This window comes from Anopheles ziemanni, chromosome 3 (assembly GCF_943734765.1).
Source record: "Anopheles ziemanni chromosome 3, idAnoZiCoDA_A2_x.2, whole genome shotgun sequence".
NCBI lineage: Eukaryota > Metazoa > Arthropoda > Insecta > Diptera > Culicidae > Anopheles > Anopheles ziemanni.
In genome coordinates this window covers 24758718-24783529 of record NC_080706.1, presented here as the reverse complement: position 1 = coordinate 24783529, position 24812 = coordinate 24758718, and the positions used below count along the sequence as shown (strand labels likewise).

The following is a 24812-nucleotide window of genomic DNA, read 5'->3' as shown; positions in this document are numbered from 1 at the left end:
TCTTATTTTGCTTGGATTTCTTTTTCAAATTTAGATTTCAATCCTAAGTAAACTTAGTTAAATAAGACATAGCTGAAGTACAGGACAACAAAAGGTAACAAGAAATGTAATATGTAGTCACATGAATTTGTTTTTCCAAATACGGTATAAATTAAGTATGCAATTTAATATATTCTAATTAATATGCCAAATTGCAGCAATCAATTTAATGTATTAAAGGCTTTCAGCATTCGTATCATATAATTCGTTTTATTATACCAAATTAATTATATAAGTTAAGGTTTCTCTGAGAAATGCCAGAAATTGTATGCCCTACTTTTCATTCTTTTCAAAAACATCCTTAAAAATCTACGTACTGTTTCTTTTTCGTAACCATTTTGATGTTTTGGTTCACAGAAAGCTTTTATAATGTGATGTGTTTACAGATTGTTCCTATCCAATTCGATGTTTATTGAAACAAACGGAAAACCATTAAGTTTTTTTCCGTTTTATTTTATAGTTTTGGAACTTTATTATTGATTTTTTAATAGATTTGGAAGGCTTGATTAATTGAAAAACGTATTAAAACAGTTTTAACCCGTTTTGTGCTTCAATAATTTTCTGCATCCTGCAGTTTATATTTTGATGTTGTTTGTAATATGCTTTAAGATCATGCTAACGTACCTTAAATATAAATAAGTAACATTTCCCAATGCTTTTAACTTGTTATCAACGCTCCCAGTTTGGTCCTTTTTTGTTTTGTTCGACCCCACTGGTTAGCATGAAAGTTCGTATATATAAAGCTTGAGTTCGTTGAAAGCGATGTGATTGTTGGAATATAATTTATGCAAAAACTAGATCAAATATTTTTCCAATGGAATGAATGAGGTAGTAGCAACTACCAATTTGGGAAAAACACTTCCATATTTTTGACACACTTCCGAAAGCGGGCTAGGAGGAAATGTGCCAGAAAAGCACGCCAAAACAGCACCCTTCCTCCCTCGTTTCCGCCAGGGGAAAGTTGATAGAGGAGATGATCATCCTCTTCAACACGGTGTGGCACCACACGACCCTTGACGATTTCGACTTGCCAACGCCGTAGTCGTCGTCGTCGTCGACGACGTATTCGATGGTCAAGTTCCAGCTGGGAACCGGCGATCCATGACCGACTCTCTTATCCGCAACTATCGGTTACGGTCGCTTGACGCCGGCCGCTTTGACGTTCGATGAGCGTTCACCCACCCCCCCGGGGGTGGCACTCCCCGACGAAATTCGGCCTCTCACATCCGATGCTTGAACTTGCCACTCAACCGAACGTCATCGGCCGATGGTTTGTTTGAGCTTTCCTTGGCCGCACCCCGTGCCCTTCACGTTGCCGTGCCCGGGGTCGGGGTTAACGTAAGGGCAACAGTGAAAGTTTGCTAATTGCACGCTTCACGCAATCCACCCCGCCGGTAAAGAAGGAACACAAGGGAGTGCGGTCTGTAGAGGATCCATCAGCGTCGACGGCGCATGCATCTGCATTGTGTGTCTTCGTGACCGTGGCCCCTCGAAGTTTCACATGCACGAGTAATAATGCACCACCGGAATGTGCACCTTCTCCCGAGACAGTCGGCGGTGGCTTCCGTTCCAGAAACGGGCAGCGACATCGTCGACGGCAATGAACTGTGACGCCGCGTGACGTATGGGTGGATGCAAAATGATAATGCTTTCATCGGAGGAGGACGCAACAAACATTCGCGAGTTTCTACGCCATGACGGACGTGGCCGTATGGCATTCTCGTTGAAGTGAAAATTACTTTCTTCCCATCTGATCGATCCATCGAAAACTACTCAGCGAAAGACCCGTGGAAAAGCATGACCATTCTTCAAACATGCGCATTTCCCATGCACGCACACTTTACGACTTTCATTGGGAGATTACGATTTAGAAAACGTCAAATCCAACAAACCACCACGCTTGACCACGACCAAACCCGTACTGACCTAATTCGGACCTGCGCCGATCCGATGAAAATGTAATGGCAACAAATCTCGTGCAACATAAATAAAACCGGCCATAAAATCACAGATCGTTTGTAAACGCATCAAGCCTCAACGGATCATTGGCGTGGCGAACCGCGAGCCTAAAAGACCCCAAATTACACTTCGCTACACCCTTGGATGGGGGGGCAATCTACCGGTGTTGGTAGATGAAATGACTGGAAGGGAAACGAACCCAAGTCGTGTGCCGCCTGACCGTCGATCATTAGCGTTCGCTCACGAAAAACAACCCCTCGATCGTCGTTTGGTGCGCGTTCGCTTGAAGTGATCCGTTTCGTTTTTCCGACCAATGCGTAACTTAGTTACGGAATGGAAAGAGCTCAAGAGCAGGGTCGTCGTCGTTCCATAGGCAACGAGGAGGGACGGTTAGCTGCCAAAGTCAAGCGGAAGGTTAGGCCGGTGGAGTTAGGGAGTCCCTGGCGAGTCGGCCACACGCCAACACCTGACCAGCCAACCGGTTGCCGTCCGAAGGTCCCTGACTCTCGCGGGAAAACTGGTTTCGTCGCTGACGGATGTGCAAGGATGATGGGGTGGGTTGGAAATTTCTCTATTACGCCATCGAACTCGAGCCGTGGGTTTGGCCACTGTGGAAGGAAGGGGCGAAGGATCCCCCCGATCGGCGTAATCAACCGGCGTGTGGCGTGTAAGGAAAGGCGCCAACTCGTGGTGGTATCCATCGCGCGGGTCGGGTTTGATCGATTACAGCCTTCTGCAGCGAGCGAAGAAGTAGCTTTTGCCTGCCCCGGCCGGGGGGTAATGACTGTCATCGGGCGGTGCGAGGCCGTTGGGTATTCCGACGATGAGCTGTCCGGCGGGTTTTTCTGCCCGCCCTGTCAATAAACTGTGAAACGGCGTCCAGCTTCCTGGCTGGATTGTGTGTTGAGCAATAAAAGCCATCCTCCTTTGTGGGATTTTAAAGAGGAAACTTTATTTAATAAGGATGCATGGTTGAATATGCGCTTACGAATATTTTACATTTGACCGAAACTTCCGTTTCAATAAACTTTTGCTTGAATGAAATGAATAAATTACTATTTACAAAATTTGAAAAGGTTTCTGAAATGCCACTACTCTTACAACAAATCTTTTTTTTTTGCTGTTGGTAGCGCATCATTTGAAATTTTTTGGAAGTACTTTTTACATTTTTTCGTTACAGAACCCTTGTTTTCGCTAGCTAGAATAGCTTCATTTTTCAATTTTTTGTTTACATTTGAAGGAAAATGTTTCGATCTTTAGGAAAAAAAAAGTTTATCGTAGGTTTATTTACGTTTGGCAAAACTTTGGGTTTTGTGATGGGATAGAAACATTTGCTGGACACCACTTATCTATGTTTGTAATGTTGTTTTCAAGTGTTTCCTGTATATATCAATATTTCGTTATGAAGCTATTCCAAAACATAATTAACGATAAATTGAATATGTGTAGTCACTGTAGTCACTAGCTACACAGAAATAATAGCATGTCCCCACTGGTACTGTTGTGGAAAACGATTAATTTTTTGGAAGATCGTAAATTTTAAACCACAGTGCCGCCAAAAAACCGAAAAGCGATGTTATCATCAACGTTCGTCGGTTGGATTGGCGCTTCAAACTTCTTCGCCACGCCGCTTTTCTCTGTGACTTTCAACGAGATTATCAAAGATCGTGGAGATCTCAACACCATCTTCCGGAGGAGCCACTTCAACGACCCAGCACGTGGTAGTCTCCTCTTGGCATCTCGAGCGTCAAAGTGCAATATCTACAAACATCCACGCGACTCATCTTCCATTCCACCGAAGGGAAAGTGTTCCCGGGTCCATCGAGTTATTCCACACTCCTCTCCCGTGCTTGCCGGCATTTGCAGATCACCAACAATTTCGGCTTGCCATTGCATTCCCCGAAGGCGCTGGCGGTCGCACGTGTGCGTTAGGGAAGCAATTTCCCATCCCCCGAATTCATTCATTCCAGCCCATAATTTGGGTTGACCGGTGGGTGTGTGGGCGTGGGCGGGGTGCGTTTTGAAATCGCGGTTCGTGCGCTCAATTTACCACCCCGGCGGTGTTTGCTCGGCGCCTTCAATTGGACGTCTTCAATTGGTGTGGTTGCCGGTACGCGATGGAGCTGGAAAATCCATCGAACAGATGCGGAACGTCCGAACAAGTGTGGTCTAAAGATACCTAAAGGTGATGATAAAGAGCGAACACACAACGGTAGTTATGTTTTCTTCTTCGCTGATTGATTTGCAGTTTTGTTTGTTGACTGCTTGTTATGATTAAGTAAGGGCTTTCAAGATACCAACACCGTGATACGATTATTGAGGCCGATAGAAATTGTGCTTTGTGTTATGCAATGCAGGGTAATTGAATTGAAGAAGCTCTAAAATTGAATGTTATGATAAATCCAATACCATAAGCATAAACATGTCGAAAAGCAGTTGGTTTTCAGCATGGAGAGAAATCAAGAGTTTCTCTATTATGCTCCAATGGCGTATCGTATCCTTCAAGTCAGCCGTTAACCTGCTCACCTTCTCCACTCCCAAACCGTTTCCAAAGGAACTTATGAATATTTGGTTCAAATCAATAATTTAACTTTTCCATTTGAACCTTGCCTGCATTCGTTGATCCTCGAAGTTTTCATTCCGATTCAACCTTGATCCGAGGCTGGATCCGGCTCCGGATTGGAACCACCACTAAAGCGCGCGTGTGCGGCTCACCGAAGGAAGGCATTGCGATGATTATGATTGCGCAATGTACGGCCAGTTGTTGTTGCTGGGTTTCTTTTCTTTTTTTTGTTGCTACCTTCCACTTCCTTCTGCATCATGCATTCGGACAGCTGCAGTTGCAACGTGCAAGCGAGAGGGGGTGAGTTCACCCATGCGCAAAAACCATTCACCGACCGACCGGTGGGACCGGTTGTTTCAGACATCCCCCGATCCACCGTCCTGCTGAGGACGTAGGAAGTGGCACTTGTTTCGGTTCTTTCAAGCACAGCATAAACATTGCGCACACTACGGAACATTAGCTCGTGGGTTTATAAAAAAAAACGGTGGCAAAACGAGAAACTCCCGCCGGAAAGTTGTGGTTGAAACGAAAGGGAAAACGCATTACATCGGCATTACTGTGGTGGGGTTGAATAACGCTGGAGATCTTAGGAAGGATTACACTAACCAAGGATCACTTTTCTTTTAAAGCTTACTTAAAGAAAAAGATACGTTTAATGTAGAAAAAGTGTGTTACGAAAGAAACCACGAACAATGGCTAATTACCTAATGCTGATACATATTCTGTTCGGTCGAATTTCTTATGGTGCTGTTTTTCTTTCGCTAAACATCACCCAAAAATAATTGCCAACCGTCAAAGTTGGCGGTGTTTTGTGTTGGCCCGCGTTTTTTAAGTCCCACAGTTTGGTTGGCCACCGTCACACCGTGTCCGGTTAACGATTTCGAAAACATTGTCCCCGCTTTGGCGCATCTTCCTCGAAACTTTCGTAAACAAGTCACCTCGGGGCGAACGGTTGAATCACGGTGGAATCTACTGGCCTGACCGGCAACGAATCTCATTTTGTCCACAAAGTATGCCACGACTTGAGCTCGCCGAAACTTTGCACACTTATTTTCACACAGTCGCCGTTTGGAAGCCGACGACGATGAAATGGAACCGAAGTGTGCGTGGGGGAAAACAATGGACAGACTAAAGGTAACAACAACAAAAAGAAAAGAAGGAAAACTCATCCACGCACTCATCGCCGGAACTCGGTGAAATGCCAGTCCGGGGGCAATTACGAAACTCGCGGTTCGTTCCGTCACGTCGTTCAAAAATTCACAGCTCAATTCGCCATCCGCCACCCCATTGTGCGGGTGTAACCGAATGTGGTGCGAGTGTGGTGTAAATGCAGGCCAGGAGACCAACAGGTTGTTAAAAAAGCATAACCACGATCGTGCATCGCAATGCGTCTCTCATAGGGAAGAAAAAAAAGCCGTTCGTCGCTTGACGCTGCGTCGGAGTCGTTGGTTCTGTAAACGCTCTCCCTTTCTGTAGGGGAATTCACAGCATGCGTTGGGTAGGGGCAGAAAAAAAACAAACAAGGTTCCCCGCTATAAAACACCACCCCGTGAACTCTCAAGGCCGTTCGGTCGGCTATAATAGTTTCTCGTGTAGGTAAGGCTCGCCTATTCCAAACCTTGATCTGGGCATAAAACATGTAGAAAATGGGATAAAAAATACCCCGGCCGCTTAACGCACACACACCAACAATGCCTATGCCGGGCTCGTGGTGTGTTCCCGGGGAACAACTTTCACTTGTCCGTGCTCAACCCTCGTTGCGCATACAAAGTTCGAATTTTCCGTGTTTATCGATTTCCGTTTAGTTAAAAGGTTGAGACAATTTATCATGCAGAATTCTTTTAGTATATAGAAACAGTATGGACATCAATGTGTTTCATAAGTTTGTGGGGCAACAGTTTTGAGGGAGTAATAAGATGTATATTTTATAAATAAAAAAATATTTTCCAATAAACGAACAAATGATCAAATATTCACATGAGCATAATTTTTTTTAGCTGTTCTTTTTTGGAAATTAAATAATCCAATGTTTACTCATTAAAAAATGTTATGTAACTTAGAGAAACTAAAATTCTCTAGCTGTAGAAAAATGTGCTTTTGCGGCAAATCAAATTGTTGGTCAACCGCTGTAACATTTCGGTCGAACGGAAACGTCGCAGTGAGGGCGATGTTTTTTTAGAAGTTAAAATAAAAGGATCGAAGGATGCGCCTTCGCCCTCTTTTGAAACACGGAAACGTTTAGAGACAATCTATTTTTAATAGAAATTGTTACTACAATTTTCACTTTTCGGATGGAAAAGGAAAAGGAAGTTGTCATTCCTTAAGTATAAACATAATAATAAAACTTAAAAATCTGTACACATAACTTCCAGCGAAATTCGATTAGAATAATTTTATTAGAAACAATCATATTATAGAACGCAAATTTACGCTCTCTTTGACACTGTTTAGCAAATGTTTAAAAGTTTAACACGGGTTTTATTACTTCCATTACAGAACCACGAACATTACAGAATCCGCCAGCATTCGACGTCAAAATGCAGTCCTTGCGGATTGCATCCTTCCCTTCTCTGCCTCTTCTTTTGCTCCTGGTCGGACTGGTGATCGTCGAGGGTTTCCCCTATCCCCGACCGTATCCACAAACGACACAACTTCGCCGGCTTCCGCGAAGGAACGACTTCGTGGCGTACAACCTGCACCGCATCATTCGTCCCCGCGATGTGAACGATCTGGGCGTCGATCAGGCGCGGAAGGCAATGCACGACGTGCACGAAACGATCGCTGAGGTGCAGCGGCTGCTGGCGTTGGATCCATCGCTTCCCCGTTTGACGAGGTGAGAATTTTGGTCATGAGTTCTTTTAGAGCGTTTGTAATATTCTTTCCCGTTCTATTTTAGGGGTGAAATCGAGGAACTGTTTGAGAATGTCACGAAGGAAGAGTTCACCAAGTCGCTCCGAGCTGGCGATCACGGCCGGGCGCAACACATGCGTGCCCTGATGCTCGTGCTGCCGTACCACGCGAACAGCATGTCGCCGGAGAAGCTGCAGCAGATCTACACCCGGCCTCCGGTGACGCGGATCGTTGATGGAGCCACCTCCCAGCAGCTACGACCGACTGGAGGACCACTTCCACCGGCGCGTCTTATCGCAACCACGTCGACACCGCAACCTCCACCACCGGAACTAACCACCAGGGCACGCTCAACGACTCCCTCCTACCCGGTAACGACCATCCGCTTTACCACACCCCGTCCGACGACCTTCCATCCGACGCTTCCGGAACGGATGGGACTCCGGCAGGAGGAAGTGAACGACCTCCTGGCGTCAATCGGTCTTTCGCAGAGCTCCGAGGAAGCTTCTCTGCCAAACTTCCGCCCAATGCCCACCACCGCCGAACCGCTGAGTACGGAGTCGGCCACAACCACGACCACAACGCCATTCCCAGTGGAGAGTTCAAGCGCCAAGGCTGGAATAAATGTGGACGATCCGAAGGTAGCGCAGGAGCTGAAGGACCTGTTACGCTCGTTCGGGCTACTGAAGGACGACTCGGACAACTCGATCGGACTCGCGCCACTACCCGGCGTGGAAAACCTGGCCGACATTCAACCGGCTGCACTCGTCCTGCACGAACCGCTCAGGGTGGAAGAGTCGACTCCGACGATCGAGGAACCGACGACCCCGAAGGCGTCCACTGGGTTGACTCAAGCGAAAGTGAAACCGGACGATTACGTCGCCTTTAAGCCACTCCCGAGCGGCACCGGTGGGAGCGATAAGCCGATCGACGAGGAGTTGGACGTGCTGCTGAAGTCGTTCGGTTTGCTCGGAGCGGGACCACGCAACAAGAAGTCGATGCACCCGGCGGAGGGTGTGACCGTGCGGGAAAAGGCGTCCTCCACAGTGATGAAATCGATGCCGGCCATCAACCCGGACCTCGTGGCGCCCCAGTTAATGCCTGTACTTGGTACGCTCGGCATTCAGATGCAGTCCGCTGGTGGCGGTGAGGACCGAACATTCCCGGCGCCCGTGTTCCGTAGGAGGGAAAAGACGGGTCGCAAACTGGACCCCCCGACGGCGCACGATGAGGATCAGGCGGCGCGACTACGCGTCAGCAACGAAGACTACCGGAAGCTGGAGCAACTGTGGCAAACGGTGAAGCAGCTGGAGAAGCTCAACGAGAACCTTACCGAGGATTCGCTCGACGCACTGAATCCGCAGCACTACAACCTGAGCCCATCGTTGCTGGCACAGCAAGGGCCAGACCCGCTCGTCGATGGTGGTGACACGCGTGATCGCCTGAACGAGATCAAGAAACGACAGCAACCGGCATCGACAGCGGCGGACTCGAACGGAACCGGCGACAGTCCGACACGCTTTAGCTTGGAGCTGATCACGGCGAACGGTACCGCTTCCGAGGTGAGCTCGCCGGTCGTGATCGAAGATGCAAAGGACGACCAACAGGTACCAACGACCACCGACTCGGAGGATACGACATCGACGACGGAAGCATCAACGACACAATCGACGACCACCACGACGACAACGACGGAAAGTAGTGGCCGAAATGCGGCCCTGCTCCATGACTCCTTCCCTTCGCACGATCTGGCCGGCGATCCGGTTGACGAGGAACCGCTGCCACCACCGCGCCGAACCGGGTTCTACTTCCTGTACGACTGGAACACCTTCCTCGAGGTCGGTGAAGAGCCGAACAAGGTCGTCATACGGTACAATCCGCAGGCCGGCGATCCGAGCCGCTTCCTACCGGTCAATGTGCCGTAACGAGACCACCCTCCAGGGGTGCATGCCCCCTATATGGGGATGGGTGGGACGATAGGTGGTAGTGTAAATAGTGAACCTCCCGTCGGTTTAGTTTAGGGTAAATTATCCTTTATTTATTATCCAGGCTCCACAAACGAAACAAGCAAACAGCGATCGCGATCGACGGTGGAAAACTAGATGTGCGAGAAAGATTTATGCAGGGATCCATAGTAAACGCAACGCAGATCAACACGGAACCAACAAATGTAGTTATATGTAGCTTAGCGAGAGCTAACTTAATACGCGGGGCTTCGGGTATAGGGTGTAAGGATAGGAAGATTTCTATTCGTTGCTGCCAATCAGCTACGACGAATCCTGAAGGGAAATTAATTGTTATTAACAGACGGCACATGGGCTGACGAGAATCGGTTTTAAAAGTGCTAACAAACCGCTTTTATGTCACACGAAGGAACGAACATTTGATTCTCGGAACATTTTAATGTAATAATAGAACCAAAATTCAATAAAAGTTAAATATTTTGAAGGGAGTAAGTGTTATCTCGCCGGGTTTCTCTAAAAATTTGTGAAAAACTAAAAAAAACGAATTAAAAATTTAAATTTGAAATATTTTGAAACATTTCAAACGGGTTTGTACATATTTCAAGTAAGACACATGACAGTAGCGCTACCTATATGTGACTCAATGCAACAAAGGAATGTCGACACTAGCGCTCTCTATATTTGAAATAAACAAGCACATGGAACAGGCGCCGGTTACCTCCTCGGATTCCTGCTACCCTGGTACAAATTTTGTAAAATTGAAGCGCACGGGATCCGATTTTGAACCTCGCGCGGATCTGATTTTTGCGATCCGGTATCCTCCGCCGGTTCCTGCGACCCTGTTACTTTTTGTTGAGTTTGTGTGCCGCAATCGACTCCGGGATTTTGCTTTCGATTCCTGATACCCTGTTATTTTGTGTGGAATTTGAACCATCCGGAATCGGATTAGTTCGGATCGGATTTTGGCGATCAGGAGCGCAGTGTCCTCCTGCGTTTCCTTCAACCCGCACTTCTGGTGGAATCGGATTTGTTGCATCCCTTCGGCGTTTTCCAACGGGGTTTTTCCCTCTCAATTTCGGATAAAAACGCTAGTTTCTCATTCATTCCGTCCGTACGAAAAATCAAACCACATCGTGTTAATGTTTCGATCACTATTTCGTCTTTATTTTTCAACATCTTTCCAGCCGAAAACGTCACCCGTTTTCCGCCGGTATTTCCAGATTTTCCTCTAACACGCACACCTAAGCAACCGCACATGCTATATTTTCCTGTTCGTTGTGCGCGGGACTTGATTGAATGTTTCAGGTATCAAAGCTTGTTGGAAGTGTGATTTGTGGATGCAGTTTTTCCTCCACCCTTCTCGCTTATGCGCTTTTGTGCAGTATACATTTTTTCTCTCGCATCGATACACATACACACATACATATATATATAGATATTTTCTCTTTTGTACAGTGAAACACATTTCAAATGCTTGCGTATACGGATCCCCGGGATCCTCCGCGCGACGCCGGACCCGACCTTCGTCGCATTGTCTTAAGCAAATTTGATCGTCTGCGATCTACATTTCCACATCCTTCACTCCTGACCATCCGGGAAAACACATTGCATCTTGTATGTTTCGGTTCTAACCTCTCATAGTGTTATCGTATATTTTGTTAAAGTTTTCCAGTTTCTCTACATACATATATATTTATCCGAGATGCCGAGGCGCGGTGTGATGGAAAACGTGGAAAACACTATGTACACAGTTCCCTCGCCGGTCCGGGGGGGGGGGGGTTTCGATTCGAGGACATATACCATTTACCCTAACGCTAAACAACCCCGTATTCCGTGGGCTTTCGGATTTCGCGGAAGCGGTTGGATACGGGTTTTGTATATTTTGTTTAAATGTTTCCACTTCGTTCGTTCTGGCTAATGTTACTAAGTAAGTTTTAAGTAGAAAAAGGCAAAATAAAAAAATACCATCTTCATTAGGCCCTCCCCCTTCCCCCTTTTTCCTAAAGGTGTGCGGGATTGCGTTAAATAAATAATTTACAGCACATTTATAACACATCTCTCTCTCTCTACCTCATTCTCGGCCGTTAGTAAGCGCAGCTAGTACTAGTAGTAGTAGCAATATTAAGTAGTATATCGGTGCAGTCGTAAAAGTCGTTCACATTTCTTTTTTCACTTTCGACTGGCTTCTGTTGCTCGGGGATTGTTTGAGTTAGGAATTAAAACAAACAAACGAAAAAAAAAAAACAGAAGTGAATTACTAAAATAAAATTAAAATAAAACACAGGACAAAAGGCCTGTGTCGTCCTTCTTTTTCTTTCCCCTTACTAACGCTACACAATTAAAAAGAACATTCTATCGGACAGCTATAATTAATCAGTGCTCATCAGTCAGTAAAAGCTGCTGCTAGATAACATCGGTTTTTTACTCCTCCTTCTGTTACATTCACCCTACACTTGATCTTGCGATCTTCCGATCTGCACTCGGTACCGAGTTTGCCGTTTGCTTGTTAAATGAAGCGTATATTTTTGTTTTTGCGTTTGCTCGTTTGTTTCTATGTTATTTTTTGATTGATTTGTTTGATCTATTTTGCTCTTTCTCTTCTCGTGAAGTTTTTCTTTTCCTTAACACTTCTGTGCCTCTTCCTTCCGCAACGAAGGTACTTGTCTTTTGTTTTTCGTTTTTGCTATTTTCAAACATCCGTTTTCACCTTTTATTTACATTTTCTATCTTTCACCGTTTCTGCTCTCCTTTCGGGTGTTAAAATAATAAACTAGTCTTACTTATTTAGGTAGAAATTAAGTACAACGGTTCTCCTACAAGCCTCCCCCCACATCCTATGGGATCTTGGCTTGCCCTATTCCCCCCTAGCTCAACCTCTTCTTACAGTACCCGTGATCGGGGATTCGATTGTAACAAGGCAAGGTGACACGGTTAAAGTAAAATAAAACAACGCCGGAAACGAATCCGCAACCCGATGGACGGAGCAGTGTTGGTGTGTGTGTGGGGTGCCCAATTCGAAGCTACACGCTGACCACGAGGTCATGCAACGCGGACAGCAGCAGCTCGAGGGCGGACATTCAGGAGACGAGCCGGTACCCGTTGACGCGCTCGTAGAACGCCTGCTTGCGGCAATGGTGCTCGCTGTCCTGCAGCGTTCGTCCCCTTCGTCGCTCCTCTTCGTCGTCGGCGAGATGGAAGGTGTCCTCGTCGTCGTCGTCGACCGGGGAAGGAAGCTGACGGTAGGATGCACCTTTACGCTCCGTCGTTGGTGGAGGTTTCCTTCGTTTGCGTAAGAGATACAGCTTGAAGAAACGCCGCCGGCGACGCTTGCAGGAGGAGGAGGATGGTGCTGGTGGTTGCGGGTGGGTAGGCTGCTCTATCACATTGTCCACTCGTTCGTCGTCGTCGTCGTCTCCACCGGGGTCCGGTGGCCACCAGCCGCGTCCCGTGCCGGTGACGACGTACGGTCATTCTCATACCTCAATACTGTTCAGGCTGCCCGAGGACATGTTCTCGGCCCGGCCGAGCCGTGCGGCCGCGTTCCGCTTCACGCCCGAGGCCGCCCTCATCGGCATCGGCGATCTGGCTACCACCGTCACCCCCGCCGGCTGCTGCTGTTGTTGTTGTTGAAGGAACTCGCTGCTTGGACCGCGGCCGATCCGAGGGCTGCCCGGTACGGAGCCCGATCCACGGCGCGTTCGCCGGATGGACGAGTTGCGCCCCGGCGGATGACCACCCATCGGCATCTCACCACCTCCCCCGCCGGTCTCGTGCATCATCGTCGGCGTTCCGCCACCGCTTCCACCGTTCGGGATCGTCCGGACCGAACGCTCCAACGTCCTCCGGTGGGGCATCGAGGCCAACATCATCTGCTCCTGCTGCTGTTGTTGCTGTTGCTGGATGGTTGCCGTTGGACCTCCGATCGTCGGAACGCCACAGCTGTTCATCGCCGCCGTCCCCGGATGATGCATCGGTGGAAGTCCTCCGGAGGGAAGATGAAGCTGTTGCTGCTGCTGTTGCTGCAGATGGTGCTGTTGTTGGTTGGGAATCGATTGGTGGTTGTTGTTATTAGTGCCGGTCACGTTCGTTGCCACGCCGCCATCGCCATCGCCCTCGCTACTACCATCGCTACCATCGGTGCCTTCCGGTGGGGCGGATTCCTCCGTCGCCTGCTGCTCGCCGGTGCTAGTCGGGGGTTGCTTTTTCTGCCTCCTCCAACCACCTTCCGGGCGGCCGGGGATCGCCGTCGCCGCCGGGTCACCCTCGACCAGCGTGTTCGGCAGGAAGCGCAGCTCCATCACGGTGCGATTCTAGAACAGTCACGCTGATTTCTAAGCTAGAATAAAACGCGTCTTTCGCAAATCGAGCTACACAGCAAACGGCTACGGGATAATGGGTTGGGGAGGAGGGTGGAGAAGAGAGTGGTGGTGGTTTACCAGGGAAAGTGGTCCAGGGCAGAGGTCTTAGAAGAAGGTGTGAAAATAGGGGAGGAAAACAGAGCGCAGCAAGCGACGCTTTCCAGAGAAACAATGCAATCCAAGATCGGTGAAAAAAGAGAGATCGAAGCATACCATGGAAAGAGCCAAAAACCGTGGGAATATTTTTGACAGTTAGTTCGAATTTGGTTTATCTTTGATGAGCGGCTCGTACTGTTTGTGTAAAACAGAAAATTGATTATATTTTACTAATTGAATAAATAATTGAGACGTTGGGTTTGAAGGTTGCACGTGAGAAAGGCCTTCACCCTTGATTGGGGCCATATCATGGCGACCAACAGGATCCATATCCCATGAATCACCGGGGAGCAGTATCCGCGAGGATATGTGTCTCAACTGAAACACTGTGATCCAGAGTTTCCGGTTACCTATTTCGCGAAAGAGATTCTAACGAAGATCGCTTACGTAATGCATGAATGTTTGCAAACACTTTTCGAACTAAATAAAATAGCTTTGCATCGACAACTCTTTCTACCGATCTTGATGCAATCCCAAAGGCGATGGGAATGGTTTGTAATTCGAAACGAACAACAAATAGTTTTTTTTTTTGGGGGAAGAGTAAGGAAATAGTGATGTACCAAATCGGGTTATTTTTCACTGATTTTGGGAAACAATTCCAGCATTTTTATCATAATGTTTTTAAATTAGAAATATGAATATAAACACGTAAACAATGTGTTGTTACTAAAAAAACAGTAACCACAATTGACTGTAACTTTTAACAGGTTTATTCTGTGATGAATTAAATATTTTGTCTCAGAACATGACAAGTTTTGTGATTTTGATGCGTATCGATTTGAAGTAATTAAAGTTGATTTGTAAGTAAGTAAGTGTACTACGAGATTATCATATGATTCGAGATTAAGAAAAACCCCAATGGCTTAAACATGGGTTGGGAACATGTTTCGTAATAAATTAACCTGAACCGATAGGTGTTTTTACCCCGAACGGTACATCACTATACGTGGGGAAAGAAGGACGGTCCTTTAAGACTGCCTTAAAGACTTAGGATCTGTGGTGGGACTAACGGTGTGTACAACAAGATCACACGGATTCGAAAGTTTAATTAAATTTTCCCCGCAAAAAAACAGAAACAGTTGTAAAGAGGAAGAGAAAAATAGAGGGAAAAAGGGTGTAAAGAATAGTTGTTTGTCACGGACAGTTTCCGGAAACGCACGAGAGAGTCAGAAAGAGAAAGGAGAAAGGGACAATTTGAAAAAGGATCCCCCACACGCATTCAATGATCGATCGAGATTGTATGTGAGTGTGCGTGTGTTTGTCAGATACACAGGGAAACAGTCAAAGGACAGAGAGAAAGAGAGAAAGAAAAAGGGGTAAATGAAAGTGGTAAATTTTCCGGTTAAAATGATCGAATGGAAAGATCCTTGGTTATAAGAGAGGGTAAAAAGATGGAGCTTGAAGAAACACAATGGAGGAGGGAAAATGGGGAGGGAGAGACCTGGAGCGGGTGGCGATAGTGGAAGCATCCTTTCCTACCCCCATACAAACAAAAAAAAACAACAAACTCCGACGACAGCGATGGTAGCGGCGAGTAGCTTTTCTTGAGCGACGACGATGGTGGTTTCGTGGCGATCGTACATCTATTTGTTGCTGAAATTTTGTCTGTTTGTTTTAGTTTTAGGAGAAAAGAAAAACGCAAAACAACGCACCACAAAGATCTACACGACTAGATCTACATTTTGTACAGCTTGCCGCTTCTAAGCAGTGCAACTAAATAATTAAATCGTTTACTATACATGTTTGAGTGCAAAAACGAAAAACAGTGGATCGAAAAATGGAACGTAAACTGTGGCATGCACGGTTGGTGGAAGGAGAATACATATCCCGGTGTTTGATTATTCTGCAGCTACAGGAAACAGGACTTTTCTTTAGCAATTTTGACCGGAAGGATGATAAATTTTAAAATTCACATGTATTTTAATTAAATGATAAGTAATTCAACATAAATATTTACAATGAAACGAATGCACGAAAATGAAATTCACTCAAAAGTGCTTAAAAATCCAAAAACATCAGAACTTGCAAGAAAAAAACAAACTCAAAACTGCATGTCAAAACAAAACAAAACAAGAAAAGAAAAACAGGACGGAGAAAAACAAAACAAACAAACAAAACTATGCAACGGTTTAAATTGAAACTCAAACGAAAACCATCAAAAACGGCCGGATGAAGTAGGCTTGGGTTGTTAACCGTAAGGTGATCCAAAGTCTACTTCGACCGTTGCCGTTGGTTTCTCAGCCGCAATCCGGCGTTTCCGTGGAGGGATTGTCGATGCTTGTCGAGAGATGGGTCGGGGAGGAAAGGATACTTCCACGACATCCTTAAAGTGCGAGATTTGGGGCATTGCTAGGCGTGCGGTGGAGAAACCGGTTAGTTTGTCGGTGTAGTAAGGTTAGTCGAAGAGGATATGCACATGCTACTTGTTTCCGCGAGCTAATGAGAGGGTGCTTTTTCTACTTCTAAAGGATGCTGGAAGTATGTGAGGTTGTGAGCAACTGTGTGTGTGCGGGACGGGATGCGAGGAAATAGGCAAACGGATCCTACAACTACGAACTACGGCGGACGTTAACGAAGCACACACAAACGCGTTACCTTGTCGCCGTCCTGTGCGAGCGGGTTGGGCGTGATGTTCATCCGACCGTTGATGCCGTTGGCGCGCGTCTTGTGGTGCACTCGGGGGCCTCCGTTGCTGACCGCGCCGGCGAACCCGTTCTGGTCGACCGGTATGTGTACCTTGGCGTCGGTTTCGTCTACAAAGCGAGAGAATGTATCGGTTAATTTGAAGGTTGACGTAACTTCCTTGCGAGACGCTACTTACCGGCAGCGTGGCCACGCTTCTTGCGCCGATTGAAGCAACAGCAGAGCAGCAGTACGACCAGCACGCTCACGATGATCACGCAACCGATCACGAGCAGGTAGTTCGCTGGCATCACCTGGCTACCGTCCGCACCCTCGGCGGCCGCGATCACCGTCGGGACGGTGGGTGGCGGGGTCGGTGGTTTAAGGGTGCGCCCGGTCAGGATCGCACTGAAGTCGGACGCGGCCGACGCGGTGAACGATTGCAGCTTGAACTCGTACGCCGTGCCCGGCTCGAGATGGTCCACCTTGAAGTGGCGCGCCGTGCTCGAGTCGACCGTGGCCTTCGAGTACTCGCCGGCGGTGGTGGCGGGCCGGTAGTACGCGTAGAACCCATCGATCGGATGCGGCAGATGCAGCGGGAACTGCCAGTGCAGGACGACGGCGTGCTGCGACATCGACTCGATGCGGGTCAGCGTCGGCGCCAGCAGGTGGTTCTTCGTGAGGCCAAGCTGTGAACCGCGCTGCAGGTGGAACTTGCCGGACGCGGCCCCCTCCTTGTTGTCGTTGTTCGAGTAGACCGCCACGATGCGGAAGCGGTACAGGTGGTCGGACTTCAGATTGTTCACCTCGTACGAGCGCGTGTACGGCGGGATGTCCTCGTTCTCCGTCATCCACTGGGTGCGCGCGATGTTCTTGGTCGGATCGCCCAGCATCCGGTACTGCACCTTGAAGAACTGGATCGGCAGACCGTCGCTCGACGGTACGGACCAGCGTACCATCACCGATTCGTCCGACAGGCGGGTAATGTTTGGCCGGGAGGGAGGGATCATGACCACTGCAGAAAGAAAGAATTAATACAGTATGAATATTAGTAATCTTTTCTTACTTTTAGAGCGGAAAACCTCCACTACATGGTGTCCAATCACTCTCATACAATTTCAAACGTCAATTATTATTTGAAAGCTACATTTCTAAGGCTCAGTTACAGCATATGTTTTGGAATATTACTGTAACATACGGCACGCACGACTTCCATCGCTTTTTTCTCCAAAACAGTCGTTGGGACTGCTACAGGACCGATAGGTTCCATCGGAAAGGAAGCGCTTCAAGGAACTAGTTTTATTTTTTATTAAAAAAGAACTGTCATTCGATAAGATTCAACTTTTATGTCCTGTCTAAGCACATTAGAACATTTAAAACAAGTGTATGAACTGTGCAGTGGAAGCTACAGTTCGATAAAAACGGTGTATGATACTATATTGGATACCGTGTATATAACAGTTCCATACGTTTAACAAAGGGAGAAACATGACTTTGCTTATAAGTTCAATTTCAAAAGGTCTAAAAGAATAAGACCATTGCTTATTACTACCTTTTCACCAAAACAATAATTCTCTGACAATGCAGAACTTTGTAAGTTGGTTACAAATTTCTACTTGATTCAATTCCATCATCTTAGCAACCTGTGATTCGTGTCTTAATTTTGTTGCATCAAAATTGTCCGTGTCAGTATGTCAAAAGCGAAAGGAAAATCGAAAGGCAAATCGAAAGGGAAAAAGAAACAACCCGTCGATCCAAATCTCCTGTACTGCGACGACAAACACTTCGACGAGGCATTGGCCATCGTTCGGATCGTGCACTGCCTCAAATGTCCCATCTATCGGACGATGGCGGAGCGGTTGTTCGAGCAGATCTGTCATGCCGCACCGGACAGGCGTTTCAAGCTGATACTGAACGAGTTCGACACGCTGGAGCAACCACCGGAGGGTAGTTTTGAAGTGTCACTCGCCCGAAACTGTCGCCTGCCGGCCTGCGAACTCTGGAGTGGGTTCCAAAGGGGGCCTCCGAGGAGGAACAAATTCCCACCGACCGATCCGGATGCCTCGGAGTGGCTTGCCATTGTCGCGAAGGTCCGGGCGGAAGTGGCTTCCCCGAGGGAGGAGAATAAGAACATGGCGGGATTCGTACGGCATGACGTGTGACAACTTACGATGTTTGTGCTTCTTGCCACCCTTCCGCTTGGCCGAATGGTCACCGCCAACCTTCGCCCCGGACGGGACGGAGCCGAGCGGGACCGTGCCGGTGCCGCCCGGGATCTGCTTCGGGATGACCTGCAGCAGGTTGCCCTCGCTCGCTTCGCCCACCTCGTTCCGCGCGAAACACTGCACGATGCCGGCGTGCCGCTTTTCCACCGACTGGATAATCATGCGCGTCCCGTTCGCGCGGATCAGCGAGTCCCACTTGGCGTAGTCGCCGTTCAGCATCCAGTAGATGTCGGGCCGCGGTGAACCGCGTGCCACACACTCCAACTCCAGACTGTCGCTCTCGTTCGTGAGCGTCGAACGGGGCGGTGCGATGATGCGCGGCGGTTCCTGCACCGTCAGCCAAACCGAGTGCATCAGCGGGGGTTCGATGCCGTTCTGCAGCCGGCACAGGTACTGGCCCTCATCCTCCGGGTGGACGTTCGAGATCTGCAGCCCGTAGTCCTGAATGCGGGCCCGGCTGTTCAGCGGGATTCCGTTGGCACGCGTCCAGCTCGGGATGGGCACGGGGTTCGCCACGCCGGGACACTCGAGCAGCGCCGTATCGCCCGGCTGCACGGAGACGTTCTGTGGCTGGGTGAAGGCACGCGGTGCCGACCGGGCCACGTAGTCCACGTCGATCGTGGTCTTCTGCGGCAAGATCACTTCGCTGCCGGTGATCGAGTTGACCGCCGAGCACCAGTACGTGCCGGAGTCGCGTTGCGTCAGCGTGGGGAGGATGAGCCGCCGGCCGGTTTGGATTTGCGTCACGTTCGGGTAGATCGTAATACCGTCCCTGGAGGAGGAGGAGAAAACGGACAGTGAGTATTCGCTATTCAATTGGCAGCGAAAACGAAAGACTTACTTGTAGTAGCTCCAGATTGGCGGCGGATTCGAGACGATGTCACCGCAATCGATGATAATACTGTTGCCAGGGAACACCTTGAAGTGCTGCTGCTGCGGCATCGGTGGCAGGACGCGCCGCATCATCGTCGGCACCCGATCGTGCCGTCCGCCACCCGTCGCTGGAGGTTGATCCGCCTCGAGCCCGATGGTGGCAAGCGTTAACCGGGCCGGTATCGAGGCGATCGCGGACGCACCGAACCACGCCACACACTGGTACTCCCCGATGGTGGCGCCACTGACGGACACTCGCAGCTTGTACCGGCTGTCGACCGTGCTGACGTTGTATCCCGCTTGCTGAAATGATACGGTATGTAAGTAGAAAGGTCCTAAACTCTTGTTTCCGATGCTCGTCACTTACGTTCTTCCCGATATAGACGTAGTCCTTGCGCACACCCGGAGTGCCTTGGGCCCGAAACCGCCAGTCGAGCCGCTCGGGGACGAGATTGAGCTCGCACTCGAACAGGACCTCATCGTCGGCCGGCGCGATCGTGGACTCGGGCGACCGAATCATGTACACGCCGAGACCGCTTCCACTACCTCCACTAGATCTCGAAGAGGAACCACCGCCATGTTGATGGCCGGAGGAACCTGACGCTCCAGAAACCTGCGTATGCTGCACCGACTGCTGATGGTGATGCTGGTGATGGTTGTGGTGATGTGTATGGTGCGTTGCCCCGTTAGAGGACTGTGGAAACGGTGAGGCCACCGTCGGTGGGAACAGCTGACTGCTTAACGCTAGGCAGAGCACCAGGGACGCTGCTATCCGCTGGAATCGATGGCAACCCCGCGGCCGACACCGGCCCACACTGTGATGCGAAGGTGTACTTCTATTCCCTGCCCTTTGCCGTGGTGGCGTCCCGCACTGTCTTTCCTCCATCGCTGTGCTGTCCGAGGGATCACGAATTGAGGCGGTATCACCGAGCCGGTCACTTGCTGTGCACATTCTTCGTTTGGCGCTTGGTCGCTTTAGCGCATATCAACCTGAAACGGAGGACAGATGCAAGGTTTCATTAGCCTGCGGTCACTTGTAGTTTTTTTGTTTGAGGAACTTGTAGAGAAAACCGAAACGCCCTCATCGTTATCCCTTTGGGGAAGCAACCTAACCACATTGCGCTTGGACCGAGCCTGGGGGCCGAAACGTGTAACATCAAACCACACTTCCGCAACTTGGCCGGGCTCACTGGAGGTCCCCGACCCCTTTTCCCCGGGCCCCGGGAGTTTGGCGATTTCTCCCAAGCGATCGAATATCAGCTAGGGTCTCCAGTTCTTGGACCCGTTGTGGTCACCGATGGGCCGCAACGGGGACTTTCCCTTCCGGTTCGGTTGGGCAGCAGCAAGTAGACACAATTTGCCAGCGCAAGAAAAGAAATCGAGACCCGGGGAGAGATCGGCGGCGTCGGTTCGTATCATGCATGAGAGATATATGATTAATAAATTGGACTTGCTACGGATTCCCGCACCGTCGTCTCCGCACGAGGGAGGTGCGGGACCGGGTGCGCTACTGTGCAAGGTTCAATCAAATGCATTTTACGCAATCCCGTCAATCGAGTGGAAGAGAAACCAGTCAGGAAGCGCTTTCCGGCCATTGAATATTGAATAAACTGGAGCTGATTGTCTAGAGAGCCATTTAACGAATTGAAGAGTCAATCAACAGTGAGGGATTGGAAAATGGAATCTCATGCTGCTGATGGGTTACTTTATTTGTAGCATAGTCTTGTCAAGAAACAGTTAGAAATTTTAGAGTCCATTTAAAGATTAGAGCAAAACTCAACGAAAGTAACTTAACGAAAGCCCAAACTTTGAAATTGTAGAAATATCAACAAATAAATTATGGCGTTCTTTAAATACTTCCCATGTGAATTATAAAGTTCAAGATCTAGGGATCAAACAAAGAATCGTTTTCGAAGCTCATCGCAATAACCTCAAGAACCGCATACTTCCCCGAGTCAATTCCCCGATTAAAGCAACGACCACTTTGGAGTCGGCTAACGTGAATCGGACAAACTTCTTCCACATGATCCCTTCGGGTTTTTGGAGTGCGGTGCGCTTTCACAGGGTCGAGATAAAACCCATCGAACCGTTTAAATCCCTCCTCCCATCAGGCGCCAGCTGTTGCCCCGGTTGGAAGGAATGCAATCTTCTTGAGGATGCGAGCATTACGATGCAGTTTACAAACGGTACACAAACACACACGAAGCCGGCTTCGGAAACGGTCCCGATGTGATCTTGCCGAAACCGGTGTGGAATCAAACTTCTTCGCTCCGAGCGAGCGAGCGAAGCGTCCAGCGCGAGTCGTCCGCGTCCCTGACGGAGGGATTTCATCTTGACGTGCTCGGGCCGTGATTGATGATAGATTAATCACATCGTCACGGGATTCTCGGCTCCCCGGGAGGAGGGTAGAATCGAAGCAAAAAGTAAAAACCGGAGGAAGCGAAGAACAAAAACCATCCCAAGACAGAAGGTTAACTTCTCCTTATAGGCAGAAGGCCCTGCGTATGGATGGGGTTTTTGGAGTTGAGCGTCCGGCGTTCTGTCAGAAGCAAACGCGTTGATGAGCTGTGAGGTTTTACGAGAACGTCGTGCGTCGAAACCGCTTGGGGGTCCGGGGTTTGGGGTCGGTGCCGGTGCGTTTCACCGGCAGCAGGGTGCAGGGAGTCACAGCTCTTCAGCGTCGGCGTCGGACATGTGGCAACGCGCAATCAATCTTTCCCGAATCTTCTGGAGGCTTCTTTATTTGTTTTCGATCGGCCATCGGGGGGGATGCGAGAATGGAGAGGAATATAGAATTAAATCAAAGAATTATCCCACAACAGGAGGACTCCTCGGGTTAGGAATGTGTTCACCAGAGGAATTCGAACTGCATCCCTGCTGATCGTACAATGTGCTCACATTTGCAGTTGCTTGAAACGATTTATTAGAGTTGATCAATATCACCAGATTGAGCAACTGAGAATGCCGTAGTTCGGTTTTTGTTACCTATTCTGTTTAGCATTTCTAGAAAATTGGATTCTTAGACCACATAGCTATTGTGCTAGTCACCTCTTATCCCTAGGATTTAGGCTTTCTGTAAATGTTGGTCAAAATTTCGATAACTGCAAGATTTTAACGTGAAGCTTTCGCGATGAAGAAAAAACTTTTCTCATTTCCATTTCAAACAAAATTGCCAAACAACCATGTCATCACTTCTGTTTTACATTTCTCCTACGAACTGGAGCAACTTACTGAAGATACTCGTATACTGACTAATTAGAAATTAGTTGTACTTGTCTTGTTCCTATTTCCTTTTCCTTTTTTTTTAACCGTTCCGTTTTATTTTCGATTCGATCATTTGATCAATCACTTAAGTTTTCTATGTTCTTTACAAGTATATTTGAAACATTATAACAAACTAAACCTCTTTTTAGTTCGTCCTTTGTCATCTGACTATGTTGGAAATATTTGTCTATTTAAAATAGAACATAAACGAACTGACCCGAAAAGTTGAGCACAATCTGTTCAAATTCCAGAGCACTATGCGTTTTCGTTCGCCGGATCGCTTTAAACTGTTCCTTGAACCGCCCTGGAACCGCTTGGCGTTCGGAATGGAAAACCAGAATTAGGCAACAAATAAAAAATAAACAAATTTTACTATCTTCCCTCACCGATCCCGATTACGAGTGGACACGTTCCCGGAACGGAGCGTAGGAAAAACAAACGTACGATCGCTCACGCGCTTCGCCCGAGGTTTGGCTTGTTTGCTCTTGAAGGTCCTAAATATTGAGTTGCCAGGACACTGGTGCTCGTCGCTCACGACGTTTGTCTACGGACGAGCCCCTAATCGGACCCAATTTATTTCCTCGCCTCCGTCGCCCGTCCATATGCTCGAAGCTCAAAGGCAGTAAATTAGACGCTCGATCAAGTTCTTCCTTCCGGTTCTGTTGGGAGAAGTCTCTGATAAATCGACGACGACGACGACGACGACGGGGCGTGAGAAAGTAAGCATAACAGCCCCTCCTCCTCTGCTCATCGATCGCGCTCATCTATAATTCGGTACACCCGCTCCCCTTCCTCATGCGTACCGCGTCTTCCGACCAGACGTAAAAGTAAACAAACAGTCAATAACATTCACTATCTGTGGTTTGCTTATGTTTATCGCTCTTCTCCCGGGGGCAATATGGTGTTCGTAGGTGCGTGTGTGAGTATGTGCGTGCATGGTTAGATGAGGCTCACCCCGGGGCGTGAGTTTAAACTGCCGTAATAACGCTTCACCGCTTTTCCACCCCATCCGACCCCGGGGGGAGGATTCATTTTCGTACGTGGCGAACGACTTTAATTGATTGTGATCGATGAGTGATTTGTGTAAACGACCGGACCTGGGGCCGGGGAAGAAATCGGCCAGGGGTTACGGGAGTTACGGAAATGGAAATCCTCCGCTCCCACTCCCCGAGCCGATGATAATTACTCTCCGAGATTGCGCATTTCGGACGCGCGTTAGATACGCAGCCGAGCGTCAGTGAGTGATTGTGTTTTGATTGATCGAACGACTTCATCGATCGCCACGCGGTCGTAATGGCAATGTTAGCTTTATTGGATATTCATTTCCCCCCTCGGGCCCGAGGTGGTGGAAAAGTAAAACAGGTGTCCCGTGCATCGTCGGAGCAAACGAAGAAAATAAGGGATGATTGAACGATTAATTAAAATATTTGAGATAAGCAATCGGAAAAACCTCACAGGACTCATTCGATCCTCCTTAGACGGGGTAAATTAATTTCAAACAAGATAAATAACAACCTTTCATCCCTCACACCGAATAAGGTTTCCAGTTGCGATCCATAACACGCAAGCCGAGCTATTTGTCAGCTGCCATCGTAAAGAAGTTCGGTTTTTATCGAATTCACCGCAGCTCGTCAAATTTATTGGATTATGTTAACGAAACGATAGTATTCTTATTCTTTTGTTTTTTTTGGTTTTCGTTTTCTGTGTTTCGGGTTTTTTTACGAATAACAAATCGATTGTAAAATTCGACGTGAGCACGTATTACACCGAACGCAAGCCGGGTGTCCAAGACGGAGAGAAAAATCTCCTTTCCGATGGTGTGTTCGTTTTATTTGTCCCAATTCGTCCCTGTGTTCGCCCATAGACACGCACCCGGGGAAGAATAAACATCTTCGGGGCCAGGGCGAAAGAAAATAAAATTTATTTCAGTAAAAAAACA

The 24812-nt window shown here is 48.3% G+C and overlaps 2 protein-coding genes across 2 annotated transcripts; one reads left to right on the top strand and one right to left on the bottom strand.

The window, feature by feature from the left end:
- The first annotated feature begins 7098 nt into the window (after positions 1-7098).
- Positions 7099-9336, top strand: LOC131288456 (uncharacterized). The gene is made up of 2 exons (XM_058317590.1): positions 7099-7394; positions 7458-9336. The coding sequence occupies exons 1-2, from the start codon at positions 7099-7101 to the stop codon at positions 9334-9336; spliced, it is 2175 nt and encodes a 724-aa protein (XP_058173573.1).
- A 3376-nt stretch (positions 9337-12712) lies between these two features.
- Positions 12713-20513, bottom strand: LOC131286707 (interference hedgehog-like). Its single transcript, XM_058315696.1, has 6 exons — positions 19977-20513; positions 19578-19912; positions 18682-19508; positions 16711-17526; positions 16485-16642; positions 12713-13685 (listed from the first exon to the last, which is right to left on the bottom strand). Exons 1-6 carry the CDS (start codon positions 20493-20495, stop codon positions 12849-12851), a joined length of 3492 nt encoding a protein of 1163 aa, XP_058171679.1. The 5' UTR covers positions 20496-20513; the 3' UTR covers positions 12713-12848.
- Between the last annotated feature and the right edge of the window lie 4299 nt (positions 20514-24812).